Source organism: Neomonachus schauinslandi, chromosome 6, assembly GCF_002201575.2.
Source record: "Neomonachus schauinslandi chromosome 6, ASM220157v2, whole genome shotgun sequence".
NCBI lineage: Eukaryota > Metazoa > Chordata > Mammalia > Carnivora > Phocidae > Neomonachus > Neomonachus schauinslandi.
This window is the reverse complement of record NC_058408.1, coordinates 147,253,531-147,278,630: the sequence shown is the minus strand read 5'-3', so window position 1 is coordinate 147,278,630 and position 25,100 is coordinate 147,253,531. Positions and strand designations below refer to the sequence as shown.

The window sequence follows — 25,100 nt, the reverse complement described above, 5'->3', positions numbered from 1 at the left end:
ATTTCAGGCATGGTGCAGGTGAGGAAGTTGAAGCACACAAAGGTTAGGAGTCTTGAACAAGGTCAGGTGCCTGGTTAGGGGCAGAGCTAAGACAGGCATCCAGGCATCTTGACTCCCGGCACTTTCTTCCACAACACTCTGACCCCCATGATTGGAGTATTTTGGGGGGATGGGGAGGATGTGATGTGGTGTTGTTGTAAGGCAATCATTTCTCTGGGCATAAATTCCCATGTCCAGCAGTGATGTCAAGAGGGCAGGATGCTATTTTTAAGGCAGAATCCCAGCTACAAATTAAATTTCTGACCAGGAAGCCAAATAATGCAGTGGACTGCCCCATCCACTTTCCAGATCCTACTACCATGTGCATACATGAGGTGATTTGTGCATTTTCAGTGAGCAGTGTTGGCTTCAGGTAGTGTGGTTTTCCCATTGTCAGCCTTTTCCAAAATGCAGTACATTCAGTAGTCCTGTTTTATTTTATTTTTATTTATTTATTTTTTTAAAAGATTTTATTTATTTATTATTTTTATTATTTATTTTATTTATTTATTTGACAGAGAGAGACACAGTGAGAGAGGGAACATAAGCAGGGGGAGTGGGGGAGGGAGAAGCAGGCTTCCCGCCGAGCAGGGAGCCCGATGTGGGACTCGATCCCAGGATCCTGGGATCATGACCTGAGCCGAAGGCAGACGCTTAACGACTGAGCCACCCAGGCGCCCGAGTAGTCCTGTTTTAAAAAAAAAAATGCAGCTGAGTAACTTTTTTTTTTAAAGATTTTGTTTATTTATTTATTGAGAGAGAGCAAGAGTGCACGTGCAAGCTGGGGCGGGGGAGCACGGGTGCAGAGAAAGAGAGGTGAGAGAATCTCAAGCCAACTGTGAGTTGATGCCTGGCTCCATCTGCTTACCCCGAGATCATGACCTGAGCCGAAATCGAGAGTCAGTGGCTTAACAGACTGGGCCACCCTGGCAACCCTACTGCTGAGTAACCTTAAATATCTAATTGACTTTATTCAATGATTCATGAATTGGGCAACACCCAGTCTAGCGAGTAGAAGGGAGCTCTGTGGAGTTGTACAAAATGGAAGGTTTTTATAGGCAGCAGAAGGGGGGGGGGCTGGTATGTTAAGAATGGACTATTTCAACATCTCAAACGAATGTAACATTGTCAACTATACTTCAATAAAATAATAATAATAATAATAATAATAATAATAATAATAATAATAATAAAAAGAATGGATTATTTCAGGCAAGATCACTTTCCCTTAAGGGAAGGCGGGGGTTTTATCAGGCAGATTACCTCACTAGTGCCCACGAGAAAAATTCGACTGATTGGTTTAAAATTCCATTCCTGGAAGAGGCTCAAACTGCAGTTAAGTAGGATATTAAGTCTTAGTGAGGTTTAGCAAAACTGACTCCATTTTGGACCTGTTTCTTTTTCACAGTCCCTTACAAACAGCAGTCCCCAAATGTAGTGGCGCTTAGGCGGGCACCTCAGGAAGGGGGTGCATCTGACTCTGGCGTTGGTGGGCAGAGAGAGAGGCGAGCCCCCTCGGTCCACGCCTGGGTTTGCGAACCTCCACTCAGGACCAAAGACGAGCTAAGGAAGTGGAGGCCGGGAGTAGTAGAGAGGGTGGCCTCCCGCCGCCTAGAGGCGCCCACCCACGAGTCCGCTCTGCCCGTGCCTCGACTCTATGGTGGTCCCAAGGGCCCTCCGGGGCGCGGAGCGGGATGAACTCGGGCGCCGGCGGTAGCGGCTGCAGCGGCGGCGGCGGTGACAGGGACGGCACTGGGGCCGCGGAGCGGTCCCGAAGGGGCAGTCCCGGAGAGGATGGCTTCGCCCCGTCGGCGCTGGGGACCCGAGAGCAGTGAGTGTGGCATCGGGCAGGGAGCGTGAGCAGCACCGCCCGGGCTGGGCCCCGGGAAGGGGATAGGAAGGGGGAAAGGGCCCCGGAAGATGGGGACGACCTTGGGGGCGTGACGCGAGGAAGCTAAGAGGCGACTGACGGGCTGGAATCCCGAGGCTGGAATAAGAGGCATTTCAGGGAGTCGACGTGTAAAGGGCTCGTGAGGTGCGGAACGGGCTCAAGCTCTTGGGGAGGCCTTGTGGGGGTCTTGAACCAGAGGGGCAGGCTTGGGGAAAGGGCGAGGGGGTGGGGTCGACGTAGGGCTGGTGGGCAAGGGGTGGGGTAGGGACATGGGAGCTGGAAGGGGTGGGAGTAAAGGATGACCTGAGGAGCGAGCGAGGAGAAAGTGATCTCACCTTAAATCGATGTTCAGTAATTATGAACGAATTAATAGATGGGTGAACGAATGACAGGGAATAGGTAAGGACGAGAGGTGAGTTGGAGGACTGAGAGGGAGCAGCGATTCTAGAGAGGTGAAGTAGGAAGAGAAGGCACATGATGGGGAGGGGAAACTACTTACAAGGAGTAAATCCTAAACTTTAAGGCAAAGCTTGTGTTTGTTGAGTTCCCTTGCGAGTAACCACTGTATTGGCACGAAATCTTTGTGTCTGCACGTTTTAGACTGAAATGTGCTATAACAACACCATGCCTGTACAGTGAAAGTTTGGACTTTGGGATTTAGGGATCCTTGGACACATACTTGTTTGTGTTGTTTTTTAAGCTAAAATATATACTATTTTTATGTGTCTGGTATTGTACTTAGTGCTTTACATGTGTAAACTTATTCTGCTTATCTGTCTTTCATTCTTTTAACATAAGGAGGTTAAGAGATTGATCTACGTGCACTTACTGAAAATACTGATAATGTTTTAAACTTGTCCTAAAAACCTACAAATGTATTAGACACATATTTAAATCGTAATTCAGTTTGATTCAAGAATCTTGCTTTGCATTTGATTATATAGTTGGGATGCTGTCTATGAGAGAGAGCTGCAAACTTTTCAAGAATATGGAGATACAGGAGAAATCTGGTGAGTTAGAAAAAATAGTGGAGTTATGATTCAGAAGAGTGAGTGAGTGTGTGTGTGTCTTTTAAGTGGTTACCCCCAAAGAAAGACAACCTGAAAGTCTTGGGAACCTTGGACTGATTCTGGCTTTAGCGGGTAGATTTAAAGAATCTCTCTCTTCTCTCTTAATGGTCCAGACTTAAATTTGATGAGAATACAGGGATCCCCTGCTTTTTGAAAATCCACATTATGCCTCTTGGCTTTTATGAAAGACTTACAGTAGTACCTGTTTTTGCTAACTAAAAGAAATCCGAAGATTTTCGCTTGTACAAAGAAAGGTGAAAAGCAAAAATAGCGTTCACGGTTTGTTTTTCAGAGAGCCATTAGGGAGGCAGCGCACACCCCTAGCAGCAAGAGTGGTGCTCCCAGGCTCCTTCCCTGGGGAACTACACTCAGCATCCCAGCATAAGGCTGCCATAGCTTTGAACAGTGTCTGTGAGCGTTTGTGCTTTATCTTGATTTATTTTGTGCCTCTGTTAGCAAGATGTGTCTTGCGGTATCACGCGTAAGAGAGGTTATTTTTGGGGCCTGGGAATGCTCAGAAAATTTCACCACATAAATTTCTGGTCATTGCTTCTTCGCTTTGTGCCATTTTGCCTTAGGAAAGATTTCATAGCAATGCTCTGCTTGCAGTTAGTGGGGGAAACCTGTATTAGGAAGTTGCTGTCATCCTGTGATCGTCCTTTTTCAATAAGCAATAAAATTTTGAGCCATCAACATATACAAGTGTTAATGCTGATGTAGTGGAGACCTTATCTGTTCTGTTCTATTCTTGGGGGCATTCTCTCCTAAATAATAGTAGAGGTGAAGCTTAAGCAGTCACAGATGCTACTTCTTTCTTTCAAAAAAGGCTTAATTGAGCATATTGAATAAGCTGCTTAAATGGAATATAGTTGTAATCTTTGCTCTATATTCCTCTGGTATTTGATTAACGGATTCTCTGTTTCTAATAGGTTTGGAGAAGAGAGTATGAATCGGCTAATAAGGTGGATGCAAAAACGCAAGATTCCATTGGATGCTTCAGTGCTTGATATTGGAACTGGAAATGGTGTTTTCTTGGTTGAACTTGTTGGTACTTTTAGTATTCATGTATTAAAGCCAAATTTTGAAATGAAATTTTAAAAAAATCTTGGAAATGAGGATACTAATCATGTTAATCTAAAGTAGAAGAGCAAAAAAAAAAAAAAGTAGTAGAGCAATTGTACCACTTACTTTCAGAAGTCACGTAGTCTAAAAGGGAGGCTGCATGGATTGTGAGAAAGCATTAAATGAGAAGCCAGGGGATCTGAGTCCTAGTCTTGGCCCTTTGGGCCACTTAATTCCTCTGGGGGTAGTGTAGGTTCTTTCCTAAAGCTTCGACAAGATGATCTTAATTGGTTTCTTTAGCTCAAAACTCTGGAAATGTGTGTGTATGAAAGAAAGATGACCTTTTTACACTTCTGGTAGGACATGAATACCTTACCTTAGGTGAGCGTATGATTTGAAGAGAGTATTTTGTCTGTGGAACTGAGTTTTGGCACAGGTTCTACTGACTACACCATCACTGTTGTGTACCTGTTGTGTGCTCATTGCTGTGGCATGTACGTACTATGGAGAAAATGAAACACTTAGGCTTCCTTGTGGAAGGCTTTACTGACTTAATTTATAAGGATATATGTATAATGGTGAAATTTATTGAGTGGCTTCCACGTGCCAAGTGGAAAACGTAGACCTTGTGCTTGAATTGTTCTAATATAATAGAGGATGGACAGACATATAAACAATTAACACAGTAGGTTGATATGTGCAATAATAGATCACTGAGTATAGGAAAGAGAGCCGTTAACTTTGGGCAACAGAGATAGGAAGGGTCTTGGAGGAGCTAATATCCAAGTTGGGTGGAAATTGCAGGGGCAGGGTGTGGTGAGTGTGGGTGGGGTGTAAAGAGGGAGAGAATTTCAAGCAGTGGAAACAATATTTAAAGGCTTGGGGGGTGCCTGGCTGGCTTAGTTGGTGGAGTGTGTGACTGTTGATCTCGGAGTTGTGAGTTCAAGCCCCATGTTGAGTGTGGAGATTGCTAGGAAAAAAAAAAAAATTGACGTGAAGGTTTGAAGCAGCATAGCACATACTGGGCCTGTAAATAATTTGGTAAGTTAGAATATAAAGTGTATATGTGGGATGGACAGAGGTGAGGGTTAAGTTAAAGGTAGGAGCCATATCATATGCCATGCCTAACAGGTTAGATTTTACTTTTAGGCTATGGGAGGCCATTAAAATGTTTTAAGCAGTGGAGTATGATTAGAAAAATTTTTGGTAAATGTTTTTGAAACTTAAGGTATAACATATATATGTTAAAGTGCACAAATCGAAAGCATGTGGCTCAGTGAATTTTCACAAAGTGAACACACCTGTGGTCACCTATGAACTATCACCCTGGTCAAGAAGTAAAAAATACTACAGACTCTAGTATTCTAGTATTATCCCCTGAACTCCCTACCAGTCCTTTCTAAATTACTCTTTCCTTGCTTTCTAAAGGTAACCACTAATGGCAAGGAGTTTTAACATTAGAGATTAATTTGCCTGTTTTTGAATGTATAAATGGAGGACTCCAGTATGTATTCTTTCTAGTGTGTTCTCCACTTTCTGTGAGATTCACTCAAGTTGTGTGTAGTAGTAACACATTCATTTTCATTGCTGTATAAGATTTAATTCTACTCAGCTTTATTCATTCTCTTGTTTACCTGTAGATTCTTTTGGATTTTAGTAGTTTATTTGTAGAGGCTAATGATTTATCCTTTGAGACTAATAGTTTAAGTAGAGTCTTTCAGATTTTTTACATATACAGTTGAGTCTTGAACAACACGGGTTTGAACTATGCAGGCCCACTTATTTGTGGAATTTTTTTTCTTTTTTTAAAGATTTTTTATTTATTTATTTGACAGAGAGAGACACAGCGGGAGAGGGAACACAAGCAGGGGGAGTGGGAGAGGGAGAAGCAGGCTTCCCGCGGAGCAGGGAGCTGGATGCGGGGCTCGATCCCAGGACCCTGAGATCATGACCTGAGCCGAAGGCAGACGCTTAATGACTGAGCCACCCAGGTGCCCCTGTGGAATTTTTTTCAATAAATATATGTATGTATAGTACTGTAAATGTATTTTCCTTGTGATTTTCTTAATATTTTCCTTTCTCTTTATTGTGAGAATACAATATGTGATACACATAACATACAAAATACATGTTAATCGGTTGTTATGTTATCAGTAAGGTTTCCAGTCAACAATAGGCTATGGGGTGCCTGGGTAGGTCAGTCGGTTAGGTGTCTAACGCTTGATTTTGGCTCAGGTCATGATCTCAGGGTTGTGAGATTGAGCACCATGTTGTGCTCCGTGCTGAGCATGGAGCCTGCTTAAGATTCTTCCTCTCCCTCTGCCCCTTCCTCCCGCTCACGAGGGTGCTCTCTCCCTCTTGCTCTAAAAAAACAAAACAAAACAAAACCAACCTCCCACCCCAAAATCCCAATAGACTATTAGCAAAGTTTTGTGGGAATCAAAAGTTAAATGCAAATTTTTGACTGCAAGGGGTGTCAGCACTCCTAATTCCTGTGTTGTTCAATGGTTAACTGTATAATTATGTAGACTGTGAATAATGGCAGTTTTCTTTCTTCCTTTCCAATCTTTTATAACTTTTCTCCTCTTATTACACTGTCTAGGACTTCTAGTAGAAAGTTGAAAAGAAGTGGTAACAGAAGACATCCTTGTCTTTTTCCCCCCTTCCAGAGATTACTTTGAAAGTTTCACTGTTAGGTATGATCTTAGCTTGTAAATTTGTTTTGTAGATCACTGGGTATCAGACTAAAGTTTCTTTCTATTCCTCCTTTGCTGAAAGCAAGTGTGTTTCTTATAAATCTTGTTATTTATCAAATATTTTTCCTGTTATTGAGATAATCATATGAACTTTCTTCTTTAGCCTGTTCGTGTTGATGAATTACATTGATCATTTTCAAATGTTAATTGCATTTCTGGAATGAATTCCAACTTAAATACATCACTGGATTTAGTTTGTTAATATTTTGTTTAGGATTTTTGCAACTCAGCCCATGAGAAAGACTGTCTCAGTAATTTAACTTTTTTGTAGTGTTCTTGTCGAGTTTTAGTATCAGGTTATGCTGGCATCATTAAATAAGAATGTATTTTTTGAAAGAGTTTATTAATGATGAGTGTTTCTTTCTTAAATGTTTGGTAGCATTCACTGGTGAAGCCACCTACATGTGGAGTCTTTTAAGGGAAGTTACTTTCTTTTTTAATGTGTACTTACTAAATGGAGTATGATTTACATATAAAAAAATGGTCAGTAAGTATATAGCTTTTACAAAATGAACACCTTTGTGTAACTCACCAAACTGATCGAGAAATCAAACATTGTTAGCATCATAGAAGAAGCCCCTTTGTGCGCTCCCTTCACCCCCATTTCCCTTCTAAAGTTAACCACTATTCTGATGTCTATCATCATATGTTAGGCTGTTTTTTGGTGTTAGCTGTGCTGGTTTCTCACTGTGGTTTTATTTATTTATTTGTCAGAATGAGAGAGCACGAGCAGGGGGAGTGGCAGGCAGAGGGAGAAGTAGACTCCCTGCTGAGCAAGGAGCCCGATGTGGGGCTCAGTCCCACAACCCTAAGATCATGACCTGAGCTGAAGGCAGATGCTTAACCAACTGAGCCACGCAGGCTCCCAGATCTATGATTATTTTGGAGTTAATTTTTCTGTAAGGTAGGAGATACTGGTTGAGGTTCTTTTTTTTTTTTTTTCTCATATGAATGTTGAATTGTTTCCACCATTTTTTTTTTTTTTTTTTAAAGATTTTATTTATTTTTTTGACAGAGACATAGCGAGAGCAGGAACACAAGCAGGGGGAATGGGAGAGGGAGAAGCAGGCTTCCCGCAGAGCAGGGAGCCCGATGCGGGGCTCGATCCCAGGACCCTGGGATCATGACCTGAGCCGAAGGCAGACGCTTAACGACTGAGCCACCCAGGCGCCCTCCACCATATTTTGAAAAGATTATTCTTTGTCCATTACATTGAGTTTTACCTATTTTCTTTTTTTAGTAAGTTTTTTTTAAAGATTTTATTTATTTTTGTGAGAGAGAGAGAAAGAGAGTGCAAGCTAGTGAGCATGAGTGGTGGGGAGGAGCAGGGGGAGAAGCAGACTCCCCTTTGAGCAGGGAGCCTGATGTGGGACTCGATCCCAGGACCCTGGGATCATAACCTGAGCAAAGGCAGACGCTTAACTGACAACCACCCAGGCGCCCCACCTGTTTTTGATATGATTTAAATGATGTTATGGTTATGCACGTTATTTATTTTTGATCTTCTGCTGAACAAGGATTTGTGAAGTTCCCTCTTTTCAGAGATTGCTTTCAGTATTTCACTGTTAGGTGAAGCAGTAGGTTGCTTCATTTCAGTGTGATAGAGTATTATACTATATGAAAATAGTACAGTTTATTTAATTATGCAGTCGTTCCCTCATTTATGCATTTGTTCTCCTGTTGATGGACATTTGGGCTGTTTCCAGTACTGGAATATTACCAATACTGCCAAACAATTTTCCAGAATGGTGGTACTAGTTTATACTCCTCCTTGCCAACACCTCGTCTTGTCAGTTTATACAATTTCAGTGACTCTGGTAGGTGGGTAGTGGTATCTCATGGTTTTATTATTTCCTGATGACTAAAAATGTAGAACATATTTTCATATGCATTTTGGCTATTTGGCTATTCTTTTTTGTGAAGTGCCTGTCCAGGTTTTTGCCTATGTTTTTCTTACTGATTTGTAGGAGTTCTTTATATATTTTGGGTATATGACCTTTGTATCACAAATACTTTAATGCATGACTTGCCTTTTCACTTTTATAATAGCATCTTTTGATGAATAAAATTTCTTTAATTTTACTAAAGCTTAATATATCATTTAAAAAATTGTTGGTGCTTTTGAATATTCTATATTAAACCTTGCCTGCCCAGAGTTACAAAGATATTTTCCTTTGTGCTCTTCTAGAAGCTGTATTGTTTTCTTCACATTTAGGTTCTGATGAATTGTTGTGAATGTTGTGAGGTAAAGTTTGAGGTTTATTTTTTCCCTTATGACTGTCCACTTAACCCAGCACCATTTGTTGAAATGTCCATTCTTTCCCCCACTGCACTTCTGTCATGAGCCAAGTAGTGGTGTGTGTTTGGGTCTGTGTCTGGATCCTCTATTCTCTTCCTTTGGGTCTGTTTGCTTATCCTTATGCCAGTATCTTGCTGTCCTGATTACTGTGGCTTTATGTCTTCATACTGGTTTTTTTTTTTAATTTTTTAAAGATTTTATTTATTAGAGAGAGAGAGAGAACGAGCACAAGCAGGGAGAGCAGCAGAGGGAGAGGGAGAAGCAGGCTCCCCGCTGAACAGGGAGCCCGATGAGGGGCTCGATTCCAGGACCTGGGATCATGACCTGAGCCCAAGGCAGACGCTCAACGACTGAGCCACCCAGGTGCCCCTTCATATTCTGTTGATGTAAATTCTCCAACATTGGTCTCTTTTCCATTGTTGTCTTGGCTGTTGTTAGTTAGCTTTTTCCATATTTATCTAAATTTTAGAATAATCTTACTTCTTTTCAGGAAAAAAAATACCCTGGCATTTTGATCAGGAATTTACAGATTAATTCAGGGAGGATGCATATTTATTTAAATTTCATTTATTTATTTTAAGATTTTATTAATTATTTGACAGAGAGAGAGACAGCGAGAGAGGGAACAAAAGCAGGGGGCAGTAGGGGAGGGAGAAGCAGACTCCCCACTGAGCAGGGAGCCCGATGCGGGGCTCGATCCCAGGACCCTGGGATCATGACCTGAGCCGAAGGCAGATACTTAACGACTGAGCCACCCAGGTGCCCTTTATTTAAACTTTAGACTCATCACTTTTCAGGTAAAAAAATCCTAGGATTTTGATTTGGATTGCCTTGAATTTGAGGAGGATTTAGGTCTTTACAATATTGAGTCTCTGAATCCATGAACGTGATAATGTTCCATTTATTTAGTTCTTTATATTCTTTCAGTAATATTTTGTAGTTTTCTCTGTAGAGATCTTATTTATCTTTTCTTAGATTGGTCTCTAGATGTTTGTTGTTGTTGCAGTAGTTACTGTTATGCTTTTAAAATTTTATTTTCCAGGGGTGTCTGGGTGACTCGGTTAAATGTCTGACTCTTGCTTTCCGCTTAGGTCATGATCTTGGAGTCGTGGGTTTGGGTTCAGCACTCAGCATGGTGTCTGCTAGGGATTATCTCCCTCCCCTTCTGCCCCTCCCCCTCTGCCCCTTCCCCAGCTTGTACTCTCTCTGAATGAATAAGTAAGTTTTTTTCTAAAGATTTTATTTATTTGACAGAGAGCGAGAACACAAGCAGGGGGGCAACAGACAGAAGGAGAAGCAGCCCCCCCATCCCCCTGCTGAGCAGGGAGCTTGATGTGGGGCTCCGTCCCAGTACACTGGGATCATGACCTGAGCCAAAGGCAGACGCTTAACCAACTGAGTCACCCAGGCACCCCTAAATAAATAAAATCTTAAAAAAATACTATTTTTTAATAGTTCATTGCTAGTAAATAAAAGTACAACAGATTTCTCTATTAATCTTGTATCCAGTAATTCAGATATTAATTCTAATAGTTTATTTATAGATTCTTTTGGATTTATAATGTAATGTCATGTAGTTTTATTTTTTCAATTTCAGCTTTGATGTCTTGTTTGTTGAAATGCTGTGTACTCTTGAATACAGTGTTGAATAGAAATTATGAAGGCAGATAGCCTTGTAACACTGCCTAGTGTAAGAGGAAGGCTTCTGCTATTTCACCATTACATATGATGTTAGTTCCAGGTTTTTATAGTCTTTTTTTTTTTTTTAAAGATTTTATTTATTTATTTGACAGAGAGACACAGCGAGAGAGGGAACACAAGCAGGGGGAGTGGGAGAGGGAGAAGCAGGCTTCCCGCCGAGCAGGGAGCCCGATGCGGGGCTGGATCCCAGGACCCTGGAATCATGACCCGAGCCGAAGGCAGACGCTTAACGACTCAGTCACCCAGGTGCCCCTATAGGTAGTCTTTATCAGATTGAGGGTGTTCCTTTATAATCCTAATGTAAGTTTTTAATCATGAATGGGTGTTGATTAGCTGCTTTCTTTGATAGTCATTGAGATGATTAGATGATTTTTCTTCTTGATTTTATTAATGTTGAATTTATTGTTTTGGGGATAAGGTGTCTTTATTTTTTTTAATTGACATTTTTATTAAAAAAATTTTAGGAATTGATTTTTTTTTTTTTTTTTTAAGTAAGCTCTACACCCATTGTGGGCCCTGAACTCTCGATCTGGAGATCAAGAGTTGCATGCTCTACTGACTGAACCATTCACGTGCCCCTGATTGTTCACTATTAAACTTCCATTCCTGAAGAAAACCAAGTTTGATTGCTGTGTATTATCCTTTTCATATGTTATTGGATTTCATTTGGTAGTATTTATTTTGTTTATGATTTATATAGTTTCATGAGAGAGATTAGCCAGTAATATTCCTTACCTGAAATTTTCATGTAAGGTTTTTGTATCAAGGTTATGCTGGCCTCAGAACAAGATGGGAAATCTCTCTCCTTTTATTCTTCGGGAGAATTTGTAATTGGCTTTGTTTCTTCCTTAAACATTCAGAAGAATTATTGGTGACATCCTCTGGAATGTGGAGGTTTTTTTTTGGTAGAGCAAGAGTATTGTGTTTTTCAAGAAATTTATCAATCTTTCTAAATGTTAAAATTTTATTAGCATCAAGTTATTCATAATTTGCTCTTAAATTTAAAAAATTTACATATTGTAAAATTGACTTTTTTGCATAGAGTTCTATGGATTTTAATACATGTACAAATTGATGTAATCACCTTTACAGTCAGGATACAGAATAGTTGCATCCTATGTAACCATACTTTTTTCCCCTGGTAGCCACTGATCTGTTCTCCATCACTAGTTTTGTGTTTTTGAGATGTCCTATAAAATGGAATCATGCAGTATTATAATCTTTTGAGATTGCCTTCTTTTGCTCAACATATTGCTTTTGAGATTCATCCACATTTTTGTGTGTATCAGTAGTCATTCCTTTTTATTTCTGAAATATATCTGCTGTATGGATATATCGCGTGCAGTTTGTTTATCCACTTGTTGAAGGGCATATGAGTTGTTGCTAGTTTTTGGCAATTATGAAGAAGCTGCTATAAACATTTGTGTAAACATTTTGGTGTGAACATGTTTAATTCTCTAAATATATGTTTAATTTTATTAGAAACTGCCAAGCCATTTTTCTGCATGGTTGTACTATTTTGCATTCACATTTCACATACATGAACAAGGTATGGATAGTTCCAGTTGGTCTGTATCTTTGCTGACACTTGGAATTGTCCATATTTGCTCTTTTAGCCATTCTAATATGTGTATAATGGCATCTAATGATGGTTTTCGTTTGTAGTTCTCTGATGGCTGATTATGTTGAACATATTTTCATGTACTTATTTACTCGCTATCTTTGTATCTTGTTTGGTCAAATTTCTGTCCAAGTCTTTTGCTCATTTTCGGATTGAATTGTTTGTTTTCTTACTGTCGAATTTTGTGAGTTCTTTGTATATTCTGAATACAAGTCTTCTCTGAAACATGATTGTAAATGTTTTCTAGCTTCTCTTCAGTCTGGCTTTTCTCTTTTTATTCTCTTAAGAGATGAAAAGTAAAAGTTTAAAATTTTGATACAGTTCCAGTTTATCGAGTTATTTATTTATATTTTTTCTTTTAAGTATCTCTACGTGGGGCTCGAATTCACGACTTGCTTGCTCCACCAACTGAGCCAGCCAGGCACCCCTAATTTTTTTTTTAAATGTATCCTGTTTTTGGTGTCCTGTCTAATAAGTCTTTGCCTAATCTACTTTTTCTCCTTTCTTTTTCCCTAAAAATTTTTATAGTTTTAATTTTTTATCATGATCCTTTTTGAATTAATTTTTGTATAAGATATGAGGTTCAAGTCAAGATTCTTTTTTTTGCATATAGATGTCCCTTTGTTTTATTTAAAAAAATTTTTTTTGAAGATTTTATTTATTAGAGAGCGCACACAAGATGGGGGAGGGTCAGAGGGAGAAGCAGACTGTCTGCTGAGAGGGGAGCTCGATGTGGTGCTTGATCCTTGGACTCTGGGATCATGAGCTGAGCCGAAGGCAGATGCTTAACTGACTGAGCCACCCAGGTGCCCCAATGTCCCTTTGTTTTAATACCATTTGTTAAAAAGACTGCCCTTCCTTCATTGAACTGTCTTTCACTTTTGCCAAAAATCAGTTGGCCATATTTTTGTATATCTATTTCTGGACTCTGTTTCATTGATGTGTCTATCCCTTTGTAACTCCACATTGTCTTGATTAATGTAGCTTTTTAGTAAACCTTAAAAGTTGAATAGTGTGATTCTGCCAATTTTTTACTTTTTTAAATGTTTTGGCTATTCCAATTCTGTTGCCTTTCCAAATAAATTTGAAAATCAATTTGTATTTATCTACAAAAGAATCCATGCTGAAAATTTGGTTGGAATTGAACTAAATCTGTAATTTGAGGAGAATTGACACCTTTACTATCTAGAGTCTTCCAATCCATGAACATGGTATATCTCTTCATTTATTTAGGTCTTCCTTGATTTCTTTCATCTGCATTTTTTCATTTTCAGCATATAGATCTTGTACATATTTTTATACTTGTATCAATATATATTTTTGGAGTATTTTAAATGGTATTGCTTTTTGAAATTCAGTTTCTAATTGTTTATTGCTAGGAATATGTTGATTTTTCTGTATTGAGCTTGTACTCTGTAACCTTGCGTTTATTAGTTCTAGGAGTTTTTTGGTGGGTTTTCTGGGATTTTCTATGTAGACAATCATTGTTTATGAATAGAGGCAGTTTTAGCTCTTCCTTTTTAATTTGTATGCCTTTTATTTCTTTTTCTTGCCTAATTACACTAGATATGGCTTTCAATACAGTGTTAACTAGGAGTGGTAACAGCAGGACATTCCTGCCTTGTTCCAGTCTTAGTTTTCCAATCTACGTGTGCATTTCACCATTAAGGATGTGTTGGGTTTAAAAAAAGGGGGGGTGTGTGTGTTAGCTGTAGGATGTTTTTTTAGATGTCCTTTATCACATTGATGAGATTGCTTCTTATTTCTAGAATAGATGTTGAATTTTGTTGACTTTCTTATAGTCCTCTTATGGGTATTTATTTCATTTGAGTGAGTTTGCAATTTTTGAGGTATTGGTCCAGTAATATATAAACAGAATTAGACACTATGACCAGATGGGGCTTATTCTGAGAATGTAGTGCCAGTTCATTATATGAAAATCATATAACCTATCATATTAACAGTCTAAAAAAGAAAAACCTCATGATTATACTCATCAATGAGAAACAACTTTTTTTATATCACTCTTCTTTCTTTTGGGAGTCTGGAAATAGCAAAGTTAGAACTTTTCATATTGGGCGCCTCGGTGGCTCAGTTGGTTAAGCGACTGCCTTCGGCTCAGGTCATGATCCTGGAGTCCCGGGATCGAGTCCCGCATCGGGCTCCCTGCTCGGCAGGGAGTCTGCTTCTCCCTCTGACCCTCCTCCCTCTCATGCTCTCTGTCTCTCATTCTGTCTCAAATAAATAAATAAAATCTTAAAAAAAAAAAAAAAAGAACTTTTCATATTGTTCCACAGGTCTGTGAGGCTCTCTTCATTTTTTTTCCCCATTTTTCTCTGTTGATCAGATTTGATAGGTGTTCAAGGTCACAGACTTTTTTTCCTCTTATTTCTATTCTGCTATCAAGTCTACATGTTGCAGTTGGTTGATAGTCTCTTAAGGCTTTTTTTCTCCCTACAGCTTTTCCTTACTTTGGGATATTTTTGTTGTAAAAGGTAGTTTATTAGTCCCAAATGATTTTCCACAGTGTGGATTTTCTAATTGTACTTCTATCATTTAAAATGTTTTCTGCGCCCTGTATTTTTTGTAGGTTGGGAGTTAGATCTAGAATAAGGTTTAGTAAACTACAGTTTGAGGGTCAAATCTGGCCTTTCTCTGTTTTTAAAAATACTGATTGAAATGTAGCCACACTCATTCATATACATATTGTCTGTACCTGTATATGTGCTGTGGTGGTAGAGCTGAGTCATTGTGGCAGAGACTGTGTGGCTGGGAAAGCCTAAAATATTTATGCCCTATTCCTTTATTGTTTGTTTGTTTATTTATTATTTATTTATTAATTATGAGTAAAGTGATAGAAATTTATTAAGCAAGGAAGCAGAAAAAAAAACCTCTTGGGAGTGAGAGGGGTCCCAAAGCCTAAAGTATTTATGCCCTTTTCCTTTATTTTTTATTTATTTATTTATTATTTATTTATTTATTATGAGTAAAATGATAGAACTTTATTAAGCAAGGACACAGAAAAAAAATCTCTCGGGAGTGAGAGGGGTCCCAACAGGGTTGCCCTGCCCTGTTCCTTTAAAGTAAAATTTTGATAATCTCTGATTCAGGCTTTTACAAATTCAGTTTGCTTTTTTTTTTTTTTTTTTTAAAGATTTTATTTATTTATTTGAGACAGAGAGAATGAGAGACAGAGAGCACGAGAGGGAAGAAGGTCAGAGGGAGAGGCAGACCCCTTGCTGAGCAGGGAGCCCAATGCGGGACTCGATCCCGGGACTCCAGGATCATGACCTGAGCCGAAGGCAGTCGCTTAACCAACTGAGCCACCCAGGCGCCCTTTTTTTTTTTTTTTTTTTTTAATGAACTTAATAGATGGTCATTTATATTTGCCTCTGTGGCACATAATGTTTTATTGTCTGTATTTTTGTGATGTTAATAGTCATTGCTTATATTCAGGGCTTTTTAAATGATTCACCTACATTTTTGATGGATTTTTTTTTTGCTGGGCATATAATTTTAGATGGCTGTTTTTCCTTCACTGTTTTCTGGCTTCCATTCTTTATGACTTATTGTCAGCTCTCAGTCTAATTGTTAGTCTTTGAAAGTAATTTGTTGTTCCTGTATATCTCCCTACCCTCCACTCCGTGGATGCTTTTGAGGTTTTCCTGTTTTTGGTTTTTATCAGATACACTATACTGGTTTTCTTTTCTTTTTCAATCTTCTTTAGGTTTATATTGCTTCTTCAGTCTGTGGCTTGGGGTCCTTCGTTGGTGTTAGAAAATTCTCACCCATATGCCATTTTCTCTTCTGCTCTGTTCTCATTTCTTCTCCTCCTAAGATTCCTATTATATATTTTTTAGATCTTATACTCCATTACATTTTTTTAATGTTCTTTCCTGTTTTTAATTGTCTGTGCCTTTTGTTCTGTGCCTAATAGTGTTTTCTTTTGACCTTTCTTCCAATTCACTAATTTTGTTTCTTTGTTTAATCTACTGTCAAGCCCACCCTTGAATCTGTTTAATTATTGCTTTTTTCATTTCTGTTATTCGTTTGGTTCTTTGTTACAGTTTTCATTTCTCAGAATTCTCCATGAACTGTTATTTATTTCAGTTGTTTTAAAATTGGTTTCTGATTATTATTTTATTTGGGTCTCCTGTGGTCTTTTCTAATGTCAGTTCTTCCCCCTTGTTTTCTGGTCATTTGTTGTTTCCTTGAATGTCTGCTTATTTTTTACTAAGTGCCAGAAGCCAAATGTGAAAAATATTGCAGATAGTTTGAGGTTTTGAATGATTGTTCTAGAAGCCTAAAACATCTATATATGATTTTTTAAGTTCTGTTGTAAGAATAAATAGGAATAGGAGAAGAGGGAACTGGTAAGAGTCAATTAATAGGATTATCCTGGCTTCCTGATAGAACAGGAATTTAGAGAAACTGGGAGAAAATGAAGATCTCAAAGAGTATGGAGTGAGACACCTACAAGAGTTGGAGGTTGGCATCAAAGTGGGGATGTTAGACCTTGAGATTAAAATAAAAATAATCAAAGGGAACAAAATTCTATGGAATATAATCGGTGTGTTACTAGAGTTTAGAATTAGTCACATAGTGAAAAGTCAAGGGAGTCTTAATGGGAAGGTGTAGATGTAGGTGTAGGCGTAGGTTAAGTTTTGAAGGAAATAAATTGAGTAAATAGTGAAGAGCAGGAAGAGAATTTCAGGCTACACTGTAATTTTCAACTGCTTTTCTTCTTCACATTTCCTTGGAAATTACTTAAGCCTAATTGTTCTAAAAATGTTTGGCATAGTGTTAGGGGGTAGAGGTGAGGACCAGAAGCCATCATACTTTTTCCACAGGTTCCACACACTCTGGGTGGGTTCATATGACTAGTAAATAGCCAGAACTATAGCTTTAGGCTCAAAACTCTTAATGTCCTATGCGCCTTAATTCTTTGGGGATGTTAATACCTGCCCAACCTATCTCACATAGTTTTTTTGTGAGCATTTCAAAAATAAAATTACTATACAAATGTAACGTGGTTAATAATCACATGGCTGGTGAAAAATTATGGTTTGTAATTACACTGAAGGAAAATTTTTCAAGAACTTACTACGTATGCATTTCATTTATTCGTATAACTTAATTGTGCTAAGTAAAATTTGTGACAGATTTATGTGTGAATTAGAGCATGTCAACATCAGAAGTTAATGTTACATTTTTCTGCTTGAGGGCAAAAATATTATACATACATTCTCATTATCTTTGAGAGAATGAATTTTCTTTCGAAATAGAAATCAAATACTACAAAAGCAAATGAATTGTCACTTGATATAAATTCGAACTCTTAGTTTCTATTTAGATTCTGCAATAAAATTTAAACTGTAGATTATTGGATAGTATATGTCACTTGATCTATTAAATAAATAGAATAGTCCCAGTGCTAAAGGGATGTTATAATTCATAAGCAAAGCAGTATGTTAAAACCTTATTTTAAACTAAAGTATAAAATTGTTTCTCTGTCTCTAGGCAAAATTTGGTTTCTCTAATATTACTGGAATTGATTACTCTCCTTCTGCAATACAGCTTTCTGGAAGTATTATAGAGAAAGAGGGTTTATCTAACATTAAGTTGAAGGTAACTATTATATTACTATTAATTTTTTTATAATAAAAGTTATAAAGTTTAAGCATTTCTAAAGTATATTTGCTAACAATATCTTTTGGATTAATTATAATCCAAATTGAAACATTTTTAAGTAACTTAAAATTTTCAGTCTAGTCAACATGGGGAAGCTATTTTCTCCTCTTCTTTGTGTGCAAATGTGTTCATTCTCTCATGTTTGCGAACACTCACAAATACTAGCTAATAACTTTGGATTAACTAGGTCAAAAAGTTGTAAATACGTAAAGTGATGTAGTGCCACCAAAGATTACTTAGTTTACATTTGTGTCCTATGATCCATAAGGAGATGATGACTCTTGGATTTAATATCTAGCCCAGACTTGTCTGAGCTCTAGAATGATTTAAAAACTGCATATTTTACAGTTCTGCCTGGATAACGATAGTCTCTCATTTAGTCTGAAAGGAAACTCTTAGTTTCTCTATAAACCTGCTTTACCATAGTCTTTCCCATTCACCTGTTGTACTAACCTAAAACCCAAGGAGTCATCCTTGATTCTTCTCTTTTCTTTAAGTCCTATGCCTCATTCTGTTGGTTTTATCTCTAGAGTGTATCAGGCGTGTGATCATTCCTTGCTGTTTCCAGTGTGCCCTCCTAAGTCCAAGCTGCCATCATTTCTTGCCTCCCATGGCTGCAGTGGCCTTACTTGGCCTCTCCATTTCTCCTCTTGCCACCCACGGTTTGTTACCACAGGGCAAGCAGAGTGATCACTGCCTTGCTCACAAGCCTCCAAGGGCTTCCCCGTTGCATTGAGAATGGAATCTGAATGCCGACCCCACCTTCGAAAGCCCCTCATTTCTCAGTTTTCCTCTTTATCACCAGTATTCCAGTCACACTGGGTTGCTTTCTGCTCCGGAAACATGTCCGGCCTGTCCTTTTCCAGTTTTTGTATCTGCTGCTCTCTGTCTCGAATATTCTTGCCCCAGATCTGAGCTTGTTTGGATCAGTCTTGTCAGTCAGATCTGTGGTCAAATATCACCTCCTAGACCTTTCCTGACTACCTTTTCCAAAATATTTCTCTTCCCAGTCACTCACTGTCTTTATTATTCTGTTTTTATCGTCTTCATAGCACTTCATCTAAAATTATTTAACTTACTTATTTGTTGTCTCTCCCTTTAGAAAATATAAGATATATTCTCATACAGGGACACTTTCTTTTTTGTTTACTCTTATATTCTCAGTGACTGAAAAGTCCCTGCATATAATAGATGTTCATGACATACTTGTTGAATAAGTGAGTACTTTGATACAGGCATTTCAGATAGGAACTTCTCTAAACTTAGCTCTTAAGAATGGTAGTCATCTTTTGTTTCAGGTATAATGAATACTTTGGTGTGAGGGAAGAGTGAAAAAACCCATGTTCTAATGTAAATAAACATAAAAATCCACATTTTTAAATCAAAGGGTTTTAGGTAATATACTGTGGTTACTGTATTAAGTTTGTATGAATAATCATGAGCTAATTGCTTAATTTTTCAAAGTAGTTTTTCAGAATTAAGTACATTGGCAAAGTATTAAATGAAATTGAGGCAGATCACTGTTTCAGATGCTTACAGTGTATTAGTAGGTTATTGAAAATGAATGATAGGCTGATGTATGATTTCCACAACCTAAAGTGCATGATATTTATAAAGTTAAGTAACTGCAGTTTAAATAGTCCTTTGATTTCTTAAGCTTTATGCCATTCATTTTATCCGTTAGTTGCTTTGTAAGCTGCTGAGTCAGGGCTTGAGGGACTTCTGATTTGTAGTCACACAACTGGTAATCATATCAGCTAAAAATCATCTTATTTCTAATGACCTTTTTGAGTTCTGCATAATTTTTGTCACCTTTAAGAACATGTCAGATATTCTACTTTTTGGCAGAAATAACTTTTCCGTAAGCCAGGCTTGCAGGCTCCATTACATGCTGGTGTTATCAGGCAGTACACCTGGCTTTGATTTGTTTCCAAATTTGTAGAGATTCGGAATGTCCAGGAAACACTGTCAGTCTCTCCACCAATCTTAGCTTTAATGATCTTGAAATGAAGCACGTGAAAGTTAGCTATAAAGTTGAAAATATGTTTATTATATGTAAAATGCCATCATAATTAATTGGTCTTTTTATCTATAATCTTTTACAGATTGTCACTTAAATTCAGGAGAGATTGTGTGTTAATTGTTCTCATAAAAACATTGATTTTTAATATAGGTAGAAGACTTTTTGAATCTTTCCACAAAGCTGTCTGGATTTCATATTTGTATTGACAAAGGGACTTTTGATGCCATAAGCCTTAATCCTGACAATGCGATTGAGAAGAGGAAGCAGTATGTGAAGTCCCTCTCTGGGGCGTTGAACGTGAAAGGCTTTTTTCTAATAACCTCGTGTAATTGGACCAAGGAAGAGTTGCTAGATGAATTCAGTGAAGGTAAATGGCTGTATGTTGTTAATGTGTGCTTACCTCAGATTTCATATACTTAAATGGGTTTTTTTTTGTCCCGTGGCGTTAGTGTTTTACTGTTCTGTTTGTGGGAATTGCCTGTTTTTCTTCTCTTTTAACTGTGTATGCAAAGGACAAAGAAATAATAGCCAGAGATCCAGAGACCTTTCTAAAATTTTCCAAGAAATCCTGGCAGTTAGGTACTAACATTTATGAGCCTATAAAAGTTAAGTTCTTCATTTAAGCTATGTAATCTCTTATTTAGAGACTCAAACAGAAAGCACGTATATTATGCTTCTGACTTTAGTGTACTGATATACTGGTGATCAGTAATGACAGTATTCAGTAATATGCAAATGGAAGTAGTATTTTAAAAAATCTTACATGAGAGTTTTAATTCTATAGATGTTTTCTGGGTCTTGAAAATGGTCATTTAGGTATTTAGGATTTATCTTCTTTTTAGTGTATATAGAACAATTATTCTTAACATTGCACAGAAACAAAAAGTAGGGACTTTGTAGTAGAAATAGTCCCTATTAATTCTTGAGGAAATATCTACCTTTTTTCAAGGTTTTGGTGCCAAGACAGGATGCTTTCTGGCCCCATTAGGAAAGTATAATTAGTGCTGTATCTACTACATGGGGATCTTGTGAGAATTGAGAATCTGTAATCTATACACAAATATTTTGAGTTCTTTGGCAGACTGTTCCTTGCATGTTTTAAGGAATATTTTACCTGCCAATTTGTTCATGCAGTGCACAGGCATTTCTGGGAAAGTACCTTGAGAATCCAGGACTAGTATTTGCTTGTTTTTTTCACAGACTCTTTTAGATTAGCATGAAGTTTTTTTTTAAAGAAATGGGAGGAATTTTTAGGATGGAGTATTGATAAATGATATGGTCTGAATTTTTGTTAAATTTTGAACTTCAGTTGCCACAAGCTGATGGGAAATGAATTTATAACTATATTGCATGCACTTTATCTTTGTTTGTTTTCTTTTTGGTAATAAGGGAATAGGCAGTAGGAGGGAGAACACTTAACACATGTCCTTTTGTGTGCATTCAGTGACTTTTCGGCAGGTTATATAATGTAAAACTTGAAGTATTTGAGGCTTGGAATGTGAGCTTGTGGTTTCATTACTATTGCCTCTGGAAAACAAGAATTACATGTGATTTATTGTCTTGTATTTCATGCCATTAATTTTACTATCTTCCATGTTAAATTTGTTTCCTTTAGAACTGTTGAGGCCCTGTATCCATAGTCTTTCCTTCTTCCTGAAGCTTGACAGTTTTAATAAATGCTCGAAGTTAACACTGTGTAGGGCAAGTTTCTTTCCCGGTTTTTAAATACAGGTGTTCTCTTTTACCCTTGGAACCACCAGACAAAAACATATTTGTCTGTCTTTGATAATGAGGAACAGACTTTAGCCTGGTAAAGAGTGCTTAAAATTGTGTCTGTGTCTAAGAACTACTTTAAGTTATGTTCAGTTTTAGAGTTTAATACAGAATTTAAGCAAAATGTTACAACAGGAAATGTTAAATACATACAATTGAAGACATTCTTTAGGCATGTGTCTCTGAGAATATGGTGTTTGGAGTTGGATATAGAACACTAACAGAATACTTGCATCACTGCCCGGGGGCCTGTCAGTGGCTTCTCACGATTGGCTTCCAGGGTCCCTTTGGTGTAGGGTGAAGCTTGCTTCACTGGTCTTTTAAGGTTCTTTGCTTCTTTCCTTATTGAAACATAAAACTGTTGAAATAAATCTTGCATTTTTCCTTTATAGCCCTATTTATATAAACATTTTGTGTTGTCATTTGCCAGATTACTTGAATCATTTGCCAGATAGTGGGATGTTCTAATTTGATGTCCAAGGAATTGGACTTTCTTAAAACTACTGAATTAAAAACAACTCCAGAAAACCTATTTTACTGTGGAAATAATCCAGATTCGTTATGAAAAAGATTGAAAAATGTCAATAACCCCAACAAAGATAATTTATTACTTATCACTGGAATACAACCACTTTTAAAATTTTGGTGTATTATTTATTAAAATATAAGCACTTAATTCTGTAGGGTTGGTCCAAGGAGTTAAAAGATTAGTCCTGGAAAATTCACACAGACACTTCCATTTTCTCTTGAACATTTTTATTAAGTACTTTAAGCATGTGTAAAAATTTCAGAAAACAGGTAGGGTTTGTACCCATGTACCCACAGTGGCTCCATTTTCCAGCATTAAGATATATTATGTTATTTAAAATCCCTCTTTGGAAAAGTTTTCTTAAGATCAGTTTTAATGAGCATTTTAATTTATAGCTATATGTTAAGATTTGGTGAAGTTTGATTAAGAATATGAATTAGAATGCACAATGAAACAGTATAAAAGACCAGTTGATACAGTAATATATATTCTTTTATATTTTTTCTTTTTATAAGAGTTATTTCAGCTGAAGCCCAAGGCATAGAAGCGTAGAGAATGCAGACACCCCCACCTCCCAGGGAAAAAAATCTACCCTTCAAACTAATAGTCCCATCACTGAGGGAAACCATGGTTAACTTCCCAGCCTTGCTTGTCTTAGTTTTTAAAAACAAAATAATAAAATGTTAACTTTCCATTTTATTTTGTAGTTCAGGAAAATGCCGTGTTACCTTATTTTGATCTTTACAAAATCACTGCGAGGTAGGTAGGGGCGTTGGTAGGTGTAACCTCCTTGCATAGAACCTGAGGGTCCTGGCAGCATATCTTTCACCTAGTAAGTGGTAGAGCTGGAACTTGAACCCAGGACTCTTGAATCCACATTAATTTTTAAATCACGCTGTGCTGCTTTGAAAGTTACTACTTCCTTTTCTTCCCAGATCCTTCGTTAGTTCAGTCTTGGTCTTGATCTTTGGTTACAAACTCTTTTTTGTTGTGGTAAAATATATATAAGGTAAGATTTACCATTTAACCATTTTAAAACGTACAGTTCTGTGACATTTAGTACGTTTCCATTGTTGTTCATCTGCGGCCACCATCCATCTCCAGAACTTTTTCATCTACAAATTCATTTTTATTTCCACATTGTTTGACTCTTCTGTATTAAGTACTTTTATACGTGTGGTGTGGATCGAGTTACTACATATAAAGCCCTCAGAACAGTGCCTGATTCCTGGTAAGACCTCAGCGCATGATAGCTGCTACCTGCAAGCGAGGTGGTGCAGCAGGCCGAGGGGTGTAAGGGATCGTAGACAGAAAGTGGGGGAAGGAGGGATGGAAGGAAAGCCTCTTTTCTGCAATTTGATTTTGGGCTTGTCTGTTCCTTGTTCAATTTAAAGTGTTAGTGGGTATGCACACTCTGTGCACATGCAGTAGATCTGAAAAATTATCAAGTGAAATTCAGTCACAGCTTAATAAAGTTTTATAAAAGGTTTGCAAGTACATTGTTCATACAGATTTCCCTTAACTGTGGGATTCAGTCCCTATTAAAAGTATTTTAATCTTGTCTAACAGGATTTGAACTTTTCGAAGAGCTGCCAACACCCACGTTCAGCTTTGGAGGCAGATCTGGAAACAGTGTAACAGCATTGGTTTTCCAGAAAACGTGAGACTTTTCACTGGACAAATTCAGTTAGCTTTGTTAAGAAGCTCCACATCAAAGTTAACCTGACACAGAAATGCAAGTGCAAATAAATGCTTAGTAAGTACACAGGATGCACATGTTGAATAGATGTAATGGGTTGGTAAGAATATGAACATGTGAGCGGTTGAGTTTTAGAGACCAACCAAGAATCATTTTAAAGTTTTCTTTTGTATTTGAAATGTAAATATTTTTCTCTTCGATTAAAAAAAATTTCCTGTAACTGCTAAATAGTCAAAAACTTTAAAGCAGTAAATGAATTTATAGAAAGCATGTATTCTTGGTTTTTGTGCTTTGGTAAAGTTGAATGGAATATAGCTGCTCGTTAAGATTTGACGAAACTACTCCAGGGCCAGAATAATAAACACCAACTTTCTTAGTGTTTTATTAGACTGTCTATGAAACATAATAAGTATAATATTTTGGGTTGAATGGTGGTTCTTTAAAAAAAAAAAAAAAATTAATACCTGAGAAAAATCCCCTAGTTTTCATGTGTATAATCAAACAAAATCAGATAAATGTATGAGTTGATAAAGAAATATTTATTGAGCTTGTATTTTGCTGCTGATGGCCTTTACACACTGTGAAGGATAAACAGGAAGTAGGAAAGACAACTAAGAGATCCTGTTATCTGCTAGCCCTGTGTTAAGTTACATTATGATAATTAAGTCACTGAATTCTTCAAATATCTTCTCAAGTTATGTATTAACTTATTCCTGTTTCTACATATCAAAGGGCTAGTATTGGGGCACCTGACTGGCTCAGTTGGTAGAGCATGTGACTTGATCTCGGGGTTGTGAGTTCGAGCCCCACATTGGATAGAGAGATTACTTAAAAATAAGATCTTTATGTATTTATTTTAAAGGTTTTATTATTTGTCAGAGAGAGAGTGCACAAGCAGGGGGAGCGGCAGGTAGAGCTAAGCAGGGAGCCCGATTTGGGACTCGAT

General features: G+C 37.6%; 2 protein-coding genes across 3 annotated transcripts in view; both read left to right on the top strand.

The window, feature by feature from the left end:
• The first annotated feature begins 1,712 nt into the window (after window positions 1–1,712).
• Window positions 1,713–24,515, top strand: EEF1AKMT2 (EEF1A lysine methyltransferase 2). 2 transcript variants are annotated; one of them, XM_021703873.1, is made up of 6 exons: window positions 1,713–1,870; window positions 2,875–2,940; window positions 3,930–4,044; window positions 17,960–18,067; window positions 20,304–20,520; window positions 24,025–24,515. In XM_021703873.1, exons 1-6 carry the CDS (start codon window positions 1,734–1,736, stop codon window positions 24,117–24,119), a joined length of 738 nt encoding a protein of 245 aa, XP_021559548.1. In that variant the 5' UTR covers window positions 1,713–1,733; the 3' UTR covers window positions 24,120–24,515. The 2 variants fall into 2 exon arrangements, with proteins under 2 accessions (XP_021559548.1, XP_021559549.1); XM_021703874.1 differs by lacking the exons at window positions 1,713–1,870; window positions 2,875–2,940 and having other exon boundaries at window positions 3,952–4,048.
• FAM53B (family with sequence similarity 53 member B) overlaps window positions 24,142–25,100 on the top strand; it is a 120,278-nt gene continuing 119,319 nt past the window's right edge. The window contains exon 1 of the mRNA XM_021703872.2: window positions 24,142–24,211. The gene's annotated coding sequence lies outside the window, so the exon portion shown is untranslated. The remainder of the gene's footprint in view (window positions 24,212–25,100) is intronic.